General features: G+C 37.4%; 2 protein-coding genes across 2 annotated transcripts; one reads left to right on the forward strand and one right to left on the reverse strand.

Moving 5' to 3' along the window:
* Window positions 1-915: 915 nt before the first annotated feature.
* Window positions 916-2,517, reverse strand: LOC109150247. The gene has a single exon (XM_019298181.1). It carries the CDS (start codon window positions 2,515-2,517, stop codon window positions 916-918), a length of 1,602 nt encoding a protein of 533 aa, XP_019153726.1.
* Window positions 2,518-5,491: 2,974 nt separating this feature from the next.
* LOC109191612 lies at window positions 5,492-8,666 on the forward strand. Its single transcript, XM_019342253.1, has 11 exons — window positions 5,492-5,715; window positions 5,857-6,038; window positions 6,274-6,379; window positions 6,475-6,576; window positions 6,681-7,085; window positions 7,434-7,501; window positions 7,672-7,723; window positions 7,844-7,918; window positions 8,007-8,035; window positions 8,157-8,261; window positions 8,384-8,666. The coding sequence occupies exons 1-10, from the start codon at window positions 5,656-5,658 to the stop codon at window positions 8,227-8,229; spliced, it is 1,152 nt and encodes a 383-aa protein (XP_019197798.1). The 5' UTR covers window positions 5,492-5,655; the 3' UTR covers window positions 8,230-8,261; window positions 8,384-8,666.
* Window positions 8,667-12,263: the final 3,597 nt, after the last annotated feature.

The raw sequence follows: 12,263 nt of genomic DNA on the forward strand, positions 1-12,263 counted from the left end.
CCACATCTCTGGAAAGAAAGACTTCCTTTGTGCTTAGATCATATAATTTGTACCCTTTAGTTCCATTAACATATCCAAGAAACACACACTTCTTGGCCCTTGCATCAAACTTGGATTTTGGTCCTAGTGTAGCAGCAAAGGCTAGACAACCAAAAACTCTTAAGTCTTGATACTGTGGAACTTTCTGAAGGAGAACTTGATATGGTATTTGTTGATTGATGGCAGCAGAAGGTAGTCTATTTATGATGTAGGCAGCATGTAATATGCACTCCCCCCAAAACTCTTCTGGTAAATGTGCTTGGAACTTGAGAGCTCTTGCAGTGGACAAGAGATGGCCATGTTTTCTTTCCACTCTACTGTTCTGCTGTGGAGTATATGTACAAGATGTCTGATGTAGGATCCCTTCTTGGCTAAAGAAATCACTCATGTCAAACTCAAGCCCATTATCTGACCTTACACTCTTAACAGTTACTTGAAACTGATTCTTGACCATCCTGCAGAATCTAATGATTAAGTTTCTGACTTCAGATTTCTTTCTCATTAGATGCACCCACACAGCTCTACTGTAATCATCCACCATGGTGAGAAAGTATTGGTGACCATGGATAGATGCTACCTTGTATGGACCCCAAATGTCCATATGCAATAACTCAAAACAGGTTGTTGAGACAGAACTACTGGGCTTGAAAGGAAGTCTCTTCTGTTTAGCAAGATGACAACAATCACAAATCAAACTTTTATTCACTTGAATTGATGGGTTTACATTGTGTAGTAACTGAATCTTAGAGTGTGAGGCATGTCCCAATCTAGCATGCCACAAGGTACACTTATTCAAATCTGAAACTGCACTATTTACAAAAGAATCAACAGGAAAAATTAAGTGGTACAGCCCATCTTGTAGTTCAGCCATTCCAATCATCTTGCCATGAATGTCCCCTGTATCATACATTGGTTAGTATGAAAACTCATTGTGCATCTGGAACTCCTAACAAAGGCTCCCACAGATATTAAGTTGTACTGAAATCCAGGGACATATAACACATTATGCAGAACAAATTCCTTGGACAGATATACAGAACCAATACAAGTAATGCTAACTTTCTGTCCATTAGGCAAACTGACATGTATATCATGAACCTCCCTTTTATCAGTCAGTAAATTTATACAGCACACAATATGGTGGGTAGCACCACTGTCCAATATCCATTTATATTGTTTGTGATTTGCAAGATTGAGAGATGAGCTTGTACCTTCAGTTTGAGTTCTTGGTATGATATTAGCAGATATGGTGTTCACCTGTGCTTCTTGATCCAGAGGTGAACTGAGAACCCCTTTGTCTCCACATGACTTATGGATTTGGACAAACTCCATAAATCTTTTGAAATCATTATGAGTGAATGAAGTATTCTCATCAGAAGCTTGCTGTTGAACTATCAATGGTCCCTGAGCCTGATTAACAGAACCTTGGCTTCTTGGCTTTGATTTCCATCCAGGTGGGAAACCATGCTTCCTATAGCACTTGTCTTCTGTGTGTCCAGTGTACCCACAGAAGGTACATGTGGGTTTCTTGTTGCCTGTGAATCTCTTGAAGTTTTGTTGGGAACTACCTGCTGCCCTGGACATCAACACACTGCCAGAAGTCCCATTTTCACCAACTTGATGCAGTTGGCTGTTAAAACCAGTGTTCCCAATATGGAACTGTCTCTCTTGTTGTGCTATCATGGAGTAGGCATCACACACATCTGGAAGAGGTCTCATAAGCATAATCTGGTTCCTTGCACCAGTGTATCTATCGTGTAGACCAATGAGGAAGATAGAGAGCTTATCCTTTTCTACTTGCTCATTCAATTGATCGATTTTGCTACCACATTCACACCTCAAAGTACATTCACAGCTAACAGTAGGTCTGAGTATTTGGAGTTCATCCCACAACAATTTTTGCTGGGTGAAATATTCATTCAAAGAACCATCACCCTGTTTCGTCTGGTAGATTTCACACTTGATCTCGGCAATCCGAAACAAGTCTTGTTGACTGAACCTACGTTTCAGGTCTCTCCATATGCCATATGCAGTGTCAATCCATAGAACACTGCGTCCAATCGTAGGAGATAACGACCGGACAATCCAAGTAACCACCATGTCATTGCAGCGTCCCCAAACCTCGAATTTCCGATCATCTTTGGGAGGTTTGAGGATAGAGCCGTCAACAAACTTGAGTTTGTTCTTGCATGACAATGCCATCGTCATGGCTCTCGCCCATGGATGGTAATTTGAACCATCCAATGGCGTCGAGACGAGCACTAGGGCTGGGCTCTCATTGGGGTGAAGAAAGAAAGGGTTTGACTGAGACTCTGGATCAAAAATTACCTCTGCAATAGTTGACCTAGTCGCTGAGATGGACGGAATTCCCATCGCCGGGTTTCCCGGAACAGGTGCCGGACCTCCATTTGCCGGAGCTGCTCCCGTCGTGTTCATCGGAGTAGTCCTCTCTCCAATCGTTGGCCACGCCGCTGCCATATTGAACTATCTAAGAGAGCTCCTTCGTCTTCTTAGCAAAGCTCTGATACCATGTTGCGAAGCTTCAATGAGAGAGGGAAGATGGAAGTTTAAAGAGAAGGTAACTGCTTTATTCATCATCTTCCAACTTACAGAGAAGAGACCTTTTATACGAGAGAGAAGAAGCTGGGGCTAACTCTATGGACAAAACAGATTAACTGAAAAATAACAACTTGAACATCAGCTGCTAATAACAGACTAAACAGATTTATTCCATTGGGCTGGGCTTGGACTGATTTGCTGTTGGGCTTGATCTGCTTGTAGTTGTGATGTCTGATATCCATAACTTCATAACTATATATTCAGAATGTGAAATTATAAAATTATGAACATATGTTTACGTAACTAACGGCAATCAAAAATGATCTTTTTCTTTTTAAGTAAAACGACGTTGTTTTACAACCGTGTACACTATACATGGTGCACACAATTGCACAACATAATTTGTCTTTCCCAATAAAATAGGGCCCGGGTCCCATGGCACCATCAATACTTTTCATATATGGAAATTTTAATTCTGTCAATTATACTCGAAATTTCAATTTTGTCTTCTTTTAGTGTTGGTAAAAAATTATTATCCATATTGAGATTATTCTATTTTTTTTTTCCATTATAGTTTAAGAGCAAATTCCGCTTTATTACTCGATTATTTTTATATTAATATATTTAGTCATACACTTTAAATTTTTGTCACATTACATCATTAACTTCCATATGTTTGTCACATTTTTTTTTTTTGATAATCGTTTGTTTCTCAGATTTAGTCTTTTGTTTAAATTTTACCATTACTAAAGATGCTTGAATAATGGAATTAGATGTTGGGGTAAGATGTTTAAATAATTTCACTATTCAATTATAAGAGTTTATGGAGAAGAAGATAAATTACATGTTGGGATAATATGGTCGAATAATAAAATTATATGTTAACCATTTTTATTAAACAGTTGAATAATAAAAATTTAAAAATAGGATTAATTGTGGCAAACAAATTAAAATCAAGGTTGTAATTAGACAAAATTAAAAAGTAAGACTAAATAAAACAACGACATAATAATCGATGACTAAAAATGTAATTACAATTAGTGTTAAAATCATTTTGTAATTAGGTCACCAAAATCATTTTGTAATTAAATTCAATGATTTTAAAACTAATTATGACTAAAACAACGGCATCATAATTGTTGTAATTTACTTTATAATTTAGTGTTAAAATCATTGAATTTAATTGCAACAATTTAATAAGATCTAATTTTAAGATTATTGTAATTATTGTACCTCCCGTATTACCCCTCCTTAACTTTAGTAAAAAAATTAAATGCTAAGGCAACATTGATTAAATGTATATAATAATGAGGGTTGAAATAAGAAATAACTTTGTCAAAAGATTTGACAAGACTACGTTAGATGAATGTGAAAGAGAGAAAACTATGTACATGCATGCTTTGTAAAATAAATAAATAAATGAAAAACAATGTTCATAGGAAAATTTTAATTAAAAAGGAAAATAATTATTTTCCCACAATTTTTGTGTATCATGGAATTATTATTAGTTATTCTTGAATTCTTTTCCAGTTATAATTATTTTGATTATATCGAGGAGAAGAAAAAAACATATTAATAGCAGGATCCATAGTCATACTCATAAATTCATGTTCTTTATCACTTGACTAGAGGCCAACTGGAAACCAAAAAGCAAAAACATAAAAAAAAAAAATAATAATAATAATAATAATAATAATAAAAACAATTTTTTTGTTTGTTTGTAACGGCTGGACTCTGTAGTGTTGAGTGTTGATTAAGGTTTAATGCCAAATTCATGTTCTTAATCACTAGAAACCAAAAACCTCTTCTGCATGCCTTCCATTTTTCGTTTTGCAACCGCCATCTTTTTCTTCCTTATTGCCATTTCTTTAATATCTCCCTTTCTTTCTCTCTTATAAGTCTTAACACTTTTTGTGTCTTTAATTTGGTTTTTCTTTTTGGTGTGTTTGAGGAAAGGCTGCAGAAATGGGTTCTGATGGTGCTGAGCAACAGTTGATGAAGCAGCTTGTAGATGCTGGGAATGAGCTTCTCCAGAATTGGAACCTCCTGGGGGCTTCAAAAGAGGAGCTTTTGGAAAAACTTCAAGTGAGGCAACCTTAGCTTTCGTTCTCCACTACCCTTTTCACCAATTCAAAATGCTTACTTTTATGTGTATTTGTGTAAGCTGTGTCTTGAATTTGGATCTTGATATCAAAACCCGTATGTTTAATTTGGTGGTTACTTGGTCCTTAGTCCTTACGGTAATATGGTGATGCCAAAATTTTGGTGTTGGATGCTTTTTTGCAGGTTCGATCCATTTTTCATAGTTGGGAGGATTTTATGTGGTAAATGGGGTTTTATAGTGGTATTATCTGCATGTGTATGTAAATGCAACCCGGCCATACATAAAGATTAATTTGTTAGTTTATGGTATTGCTTGAATATAGCTAACATTGATTGAATGAGGGATGAAAAGTTGTATGCTTCTGGATGGTTTTGTATTGATTGAACATTGTTGTGTCTTGAATTTCAATTCGAACTTGATTTGAATACCCTTATGCTTAATGGTATATATGGTGATGTCAAAACTTTGGTGTTGGATAATTTCTTGTAGATTATATACCCTTATACTTAATTTGGTGTTGCTTGAATATAGCATTGGATCTGCTCAGATCAGGGGTCTTTGATTGAATGGGGGATGAAAAGTTGTGGTTTTGTATTGATTGAACGTTGTGCCTGCTTGTTGTGTCTTGAATTTCAATTCGAAGTTAGTTGATTTGAATACCCTTATGCTTAATGGTATGGTGGTGTCAAAACTTTAATTTCTTGTAGGTTCCATTATATTAAATTTACACACATATATATATATTTTCCATAGATTGATGATGGGAGGATTTTTTTATGTGGCATTTCTGATTTCTATATACTTCTCAGAGATTAGGGCTTCTTCTATCTAATATAAATCAAGAGCAATCGGGATCATTTCATGAAGCACTTCAACCTTCAATCAAGGCACTATTTGGTGATGAACTTGTACAACATGCTGATCTGGAAGTGAAAATCTCAACAGCATACTGCATGAGTGAGATTTTGAGAATAACAGCTCCAGATGAACCCTGTGATGATAAATCAATGGAGGCAATTACACACTTCAATTCATTAATCTTTCCATTCCCTATTTAATGTTTAAACTTCAAGTATTGATTCTCTTTTCACCAGATCGAGGATCGGAGTTTGATCGCAACTAAAAACTGTCCTCTTTCTTGTTCAATCATGCAGGAATTCTTTCGGCTTGCAATAATGGCCTTCAGGAAGTTGGCAAACAGTGAGGATTGCTGTTACTCCAAGGCTGCATCAATTCTTCGGATTTTTGCTGAGTACAAGCTGTGTGTGGTAATGTTGGATCTTGAGTTGGACGCACTGATTCTAGAGATGTTTCAGCTATTTCTGGATTCCATTTGGTAATTATTTACTGCATGCTAGCTTATTGTACTTCAACATGTTAGATTTCTTTTCCAACACGTAGAACCGTTACTACTTTTGCTCTTACATTTACATTTTGGTTGTCGAGGCAGATTGAAGTTCTGCCAAGTAATGTGAGGCCATACAATTTGGGGATCTTAGATGCAATTAAGCAATGTTTGATTTCCATTTTTATTGTAATTAAACTCACACATCTTTCTTGCCTGTTCTCAGCCCCAGCAATGCACCATACATGGAGGAAATCATGACAATGGTAATTGAGGAAAGTGAAGAAATCTCGGTGGATCTTCTAAATATCCTCCTAACTACTGCAAACCAGGTAATTTCTTTTTCTAGCTTAGTGTTTTATATTGTTTACTCTCTCTCTCTCTCTCTCTCTTTCCGAACATATATTGATACTGAAGTTGGGTGCAGAATCCTCAGAATCTTTCTTACATTCTGGGAGAGAGAGTTTTTAGTAATTGCAATGTTAAACTGCAATTAACATGGCAGGAGGCAATCGAAAGACAAAATTTGGTGAGCTTCTCCAATATCCAAATCTCATGTGATTCCATAAGCATGTACAGATTATGTGCAACTCTTTTTGTTTTGTTTTTTTTTTTACACTTTTCTTGTGGCAGGAAAACAAGGAGCTTGCACCTACTTCTTCTTGCCCTACAGATGTTGCCTCATCTGATAACCCAAAAGAGCTTTCGTCAAGCAGTGCTTGTCTTCCATCCTCAGATTCAGCCAAGATGCCTGGCCACGATACATCTTCTAATACATTACTTCATGGTGGTCAAGTAAACCGGAATCACAATCAGACTCCAACTAGGAGAAGAGTGCGAAAGCCAAATTCATTGATGAAGCCAGAGGAAGGGTATGATCTCACTTGGATCAGTACTGTTGAACGAAAATCTGATAAAACTCCTTGCCAAGTGAAACCAAGCAAGAAAAGAACTACAGAAAGCCGTGCAGAAGAAGAAAACAAACTGAGTGGTGAAACCTCCAAAAAGAGGAAGAGGAAGTGTTCTCCTTCAGAAAAGGTATGGTGTTATCATCATTTATTGGGCTGTCATGTATATATTAAGTATTTCAAGAAATTTTGTTCAAACAACTTTTGAAAATACGGAAAGTTTTGTTCAACTCAACCAAGCAGTAGATTATACATTGGGGAAAATTTATAAAATGGACATTTTGACAGTTGTCCAACAATGGTAACTTCTAACTGCTAGTGATATGTGGATAATATATGGGTTAATGAACAAAAGTACCTTATTAAGATATGATGTTTTTGCAACTCCAAGAATGTGCATTTTTTCTCCCTCTCCCCTTCTCCCTTCATCTACCTGTTTATCTATGATAAATTCACTTCTTGTATTCCTTTTCCATAGGCAGCGAGAACGCTAGCTGAAGAGCTGGTTGGTTGCAGAGTAAAAGTTTGGGAGCCAAAAGACGAGAAGTACGTGGGTACAGTTAGTTGGTGGATATTTTGTTTTGCAGCTGATTATATTCCTTCTGATCTGTTCACACACACCTTTGTTTATGAACTATCTTGCAAAGTGCAATTACGTTTTCTTAGATTCTTTAATACTTTCTAGTTTTTCTCATGTGCTGCTTTGTTTGTCCTAGGTTCTATGAAGGTAGTATCACTTCTTATGACAAATCTGAAAATAAGCACAAGGTAAGAAGATTAGGTTGTACATCTAAATATGTAATGATTATATTCCAGCCTTTTCGTTACCATTTTAACTCTCTACTGTTGTATTGATTCGTTTGCTATTATGATCTTTTCCTTTCGGAGGTCAATTGTGATGATGGATGTGTAAAAGACATGAATCTTTCAGTAGAACGCTGGGAACCCATCAGAGATGATGATGTGAGGAGTACTTGGCTTGATTTCTTTTTTATTTATAATCTCTGTGCTAACGCTTTATAACACCGATTTAATACATGATCTTTTTCAGGAACAAATGCCTTTGGCAGGTGTTGATGGGTAAGCTACATGTTAATCATGTCGCGTTTAACTATGACATCTGATTTGCTTCTCATCAGTTCTTCATATGCACTTCATGCTATTCTTTGAATGACAATGTGTAACTCTTGTTGGTCTGCAGAAAGTTATGTCCCCTAATAAATATGTTTCAGTATCGCTATTCAAGAAGAAAGTGCGGGTTTAGAATGATCTGATCTGCGCGTAAATACTGAACTATTGTTGAGGGGTAAGTATTTAGTTTGTGTTGATGGATGATGTTAATAAGCAGTGATGTAGGAGTTGTGAGTAAAAGATTGATAGGGATCGGATATTAATTGGGTGAATTTCCCTTTAATTTGTTTTTGTAAGAAAGTGTGCAAACCAGGGGGGGAAAGCAAGATTGCAGCAGAAACAAACGAGGAAGATGATACTATGTTGTTGCCTTGTTGGGTTACGTTGGCAGTGTTTTTCGGTGATTGGGAGAAGGCAGTGCAAGGTTTTAATTTGGTTTGTGAGTAAGATCCTGAGATTGTTGAAACCTTTGCAGAGGCACTCTCTTGGCTTGGGTAGATGGGGTATCCCGCATATAAATAGAGACGGATTGTCAGATTCTTCAGCAAATCATTGTACTCAACCTATTATTGTAACTATTGAAGATAAGGCATAGTGTCTGAGAATTGATAAGAATTTTGTTGAACGTAAAAGTTACTTTTAATTACTTTCATTTTGATTTTTGATACATTCTTATTTAAAGAAGTCGGCATCATGGAGGCTTGAAGTGGGCATTATGGAAAGTAGGTTAGATGGTGGAGGCATGGATCTTAAGTATTGAAAGTGCACAAATAGTATAATGTGTGAAAAACAGAAGTTTGGATTGTAAGTCAAGTTGTTGCGGTATGGAAACAAATACTGATGCTAAGTTTAAGTTATATTTTTTTATAACCAGCTTAATTAGTTGGCACATTACTTAAAATCAACGAATTTTCAAACACCTGAAAGTGATTAGAAATGACTTTAATCCGGTTAGAAACACTTTTTTTTTTCTATCATTTTGAATATTCGGAAAAACCTTCGTCGCTATTTTCAACCACCAAAAAATGTAATTGGAAATAGCGACCATTTTTCTAAAATGGTCAAAAATAATGTCCGTTTTTCTAAAGTGGTCGGAAAAAATGGCTAACAGAACAAATGGAGGGTTTCAGAATTTCTGATCACTAGTGGTCGAAAAATCCGGATCAAGAAACAATTCTTGGTCAACGATTTTTTGACCACGGGTGGTCAGAAATACACTGATTGTCGGAAAATCCCTTACCAAGAATGGTTTCTTGGTCCGGATTTTCTGACCACTGGTGATCGAAAATCTCGACCAGCGACCACCACGGGTTGGAAATAAATTAGTAATTTAAAAAAAAAATTGTTGTTTCTATCAGCACTTTCATACAAATTATCCACTGATTCACCAATTTTAAAATAAGTAATAATTGCATAAAAATACAATATCACTACAAAGATTATATATTTTTTTAAAAAAAAGATTATATATTTCAATAGCACTCAACGAACGTCACGGTGTTCACCTCAGTCGAACGATATTGCCAAACATAAATATCAAGACGTTGATAAGTTCGGGTCTACCTCAAAGTGTGTGGGGTGAGACAACACTTTGGACAAGTACCTTTTAAATAAGGTTACCCGCATGAAACTCGATAAGGCTTCTTATGGGTTGTGGGTACGTAGGAAGCTTTCCTACTAATGCCTGAAATGTGGGGGTATCTTGCCAAAGGCATTTATTGGTTCTTAGTGCACGAGCCCTATAGTTTGGATGTACATAAGAACACGATAAATTGAATTAAGAAATTCATCATTCTTTGAAGATGTATTTCTGTGAAAGTTCAATATAGGATCTAGCACATTGAAATGAACGTTCGACGTAGCTGTGGTTGAAGAGTATGAAAGAGAACCCGAGCTAAAAGCTAAACGTAGCAAGAGAGCAAGGATTGGAAAATCTTGCGGTCCAGATTTTCTAACGTACATGTTAGAATGTGTTGCGCATATTCTAACTTGTTTACTAGGAAATAAACCGAATTTTTCTCACAAGGTTGTTAGAAAATGAGCATCGAAAACGTACGTAGAAGTTGTGACTTCTACGGATGGATCAATGTGAAAAGAGGCTACAAAAAGTGAAGTAGATTTTATCTTAGAGAATCCTCACCATACCGTCCCCCTACCACATTCATTCCCAAGTAAACTAGAAACCCTCAAACCCAAAGTCAGTTAAGCCATTCTCCCGTACCGCCTCCCAAAAACCCCACTTCAAGAAATCCAGGTGTGGAACCTGCCCAACCTTCTCCCTCTCCCACATAATATCGTTAAAATCCCCCATAATAACCTACGGAAGAGTATTTACAGAGGATAAATACCTAAGAAGATCCCACGAACTATGCCTCTAGTGATGTTTTGGGCTGCCATAATAGCCAGTGAACAGCCAACGAGGGGAAGAACCGCCACAGGTAACAATTGTATTAATGTAATGGTTTGAATAACCCACCACTTCCACGTCCAATCCCCCATTCCACAACAAAATCAGGCCCCCACTACTGCCTTACGCCTCCACCGTAAAACAACACTCATACTTTAGCTTCAAACGAACCCCGCCCTTCCATTCTCGCCTTACCACTCAAGAGTTTCAGACAAAAATAAAATGCCATGTTTTTTGTGATTAACAAAGCCCAACAAAACATGTATTGCCAATGGGTTTCCAAGTCCACGACAGTTCCAACTTAAGCAATTCATTTGACCTAGTGGCCCTGGAGACCAGAACCCACCTCATCAGACACAACAGTATATTGATCTTCAGCAGCCATAAGACTAACCCAAGTATCACTACCACCCACCACCTCACGCTCACTCCCCACCCTACGCCTCTTCTACTCCATAACCACCACTCCCTCACTCTCATCTCCCTCATTTACCCCCTCATAATTATTCCCAACATGATTACCATCTCCACTAATCACGAACCTCCCCTCATTTAATGCAGAATTGATACCCTTATCCCTCAGTATATAAATGCGTCACTAATGACTCATCATTTTTTGCCGTTACCTTTGCCTCCCCAGAAACGTCCGGTTTAGCAGTTGCCGTCAAAGGATCCAACACCAGCCATCTATTCACTAGAGCTGACGTCCCCCTCCTACTGCCAGCCCGTAACCAAAAGCCAAAAGGCTTCTATGATCTTTTCCGTCCATCGGCTTCTCAAAAGCTAATGGACAGAACCTATTCCCATACCCGATGATTCCACACTGGAAACAGAAGAATGACAAATATTCATATCACAGATCAACCCAAAACAACTCCCCACCAGGTTTCTTCATCTTCATTTTCGCTTTCAGAGGTTTAGAGATAAGAAGCTGAACACGAATCCACATGAAGGACTTCCAAGCACCATCAAAGTTACGTGGATCAACAACTTTAAACGTTCCAACAGAATTCCCTATAAGCGTTGTTACCTTCAATTCTTAGACATAAAACCCGAGGGTACGTAAGTTATGAACCTGAATCCAAAAGGATTACTCATCCAAACTAACAACCATCAAATCATCTTCTTTGTCCAACAGACGTAGCAACACTAGGTTTTATTCGAAGGTCCACGGACCAGCATCCATGACACAAGAATTATGTCGTTCATGATAAAAGGTAAACATGAACCAGTGATTCCGAAGCTCACGTATATGAACTCCCCTCCCCGGATGCCAAGCAGTCACCATAACATCCCAAAAAACCACGAACTTGATCGGACGATCAATAACCACCCTTCCCACCATAGGAAAATGATAGTCGAAGGTTGGTTGAGCAATATCCTCAACTTCTACCACCACCCCTTTGGCCTTTATCATCATCGATAATAGTTAACGCCTCGCATGAATTCGCGAGGCCACTCGTACCACCTTTCTTCATAAGTTGAATAGGAAAAGCGCCGGAGAACTCAAGCTGAAGAACCGGAATCGGTAAAAAAAAATCCTAAAAACGGCCCAAGAAGCTCCCCACGAGAGAAAATGGGAGAGATGAGAACTTTCATTTTCCTGTCGATCCAAGGATAAAAATGGTTATTAGTGATATATCATTGAGAAGAAATAGTAGAGTTCCTTGAATTGGGCGGTGTACAAGTGGATGTGTGTCATTTTCACAGTGATAATTATATAATCTCTATCTCTATATATATATTAAAGCAAAATGATTTAGGGAAAAT

This window comes from Ipomoea nil, unplaced genomic scaffold (genome assembly GCF_001879475.1).
Source record: "Ipomoea nil cultivar Tokyo-kokei standard unplaced genomic scaffold, Asagao_1.1 scaffold0114, whole genome shotgun sequence".
NCBI lineage: Eukaryota > Viridiplantae > Streptophyta > Magnoliopsida > Solanales > Convolvulaceae > Ipomoea > Ipomoea nil.

What these genes read in the sequence shown, in the direction of transcription:
- LOC109191612 (XM_019342253.1), top strand. Translation starts at nt 5,656, where the DNA reads ATGAGTGAGATTTTGAGAATAACAGCTCCAGATGAACCCTGTGATGAT. An exon ending in GTGATGATAAATCAATGGAG is followed by an intron (nt 5,716 to 5,856) that starts GCAATTACACAC and finishes TCAATCATGCAG; the next exon opens with GAATTCTTTCGGCTTGCAAT. An exon ending in CAATCGAAAGACAAAATTTG is followed by an intron (nt 6,577 to 6,680) that starts GTGAGCTTCTCC and finishes TTCTTGTGGCAG; the next exon opens with GAAAACAAGGAGCTTGCACC.
- LOC109150247 (XM_019298181.1), bottom strand. Translation starts at nt 2,517, where the DNA reads ATGGCAGCGGCGTGGCCAACGATTGGAGAGAGGACTACTCCGATGAAC.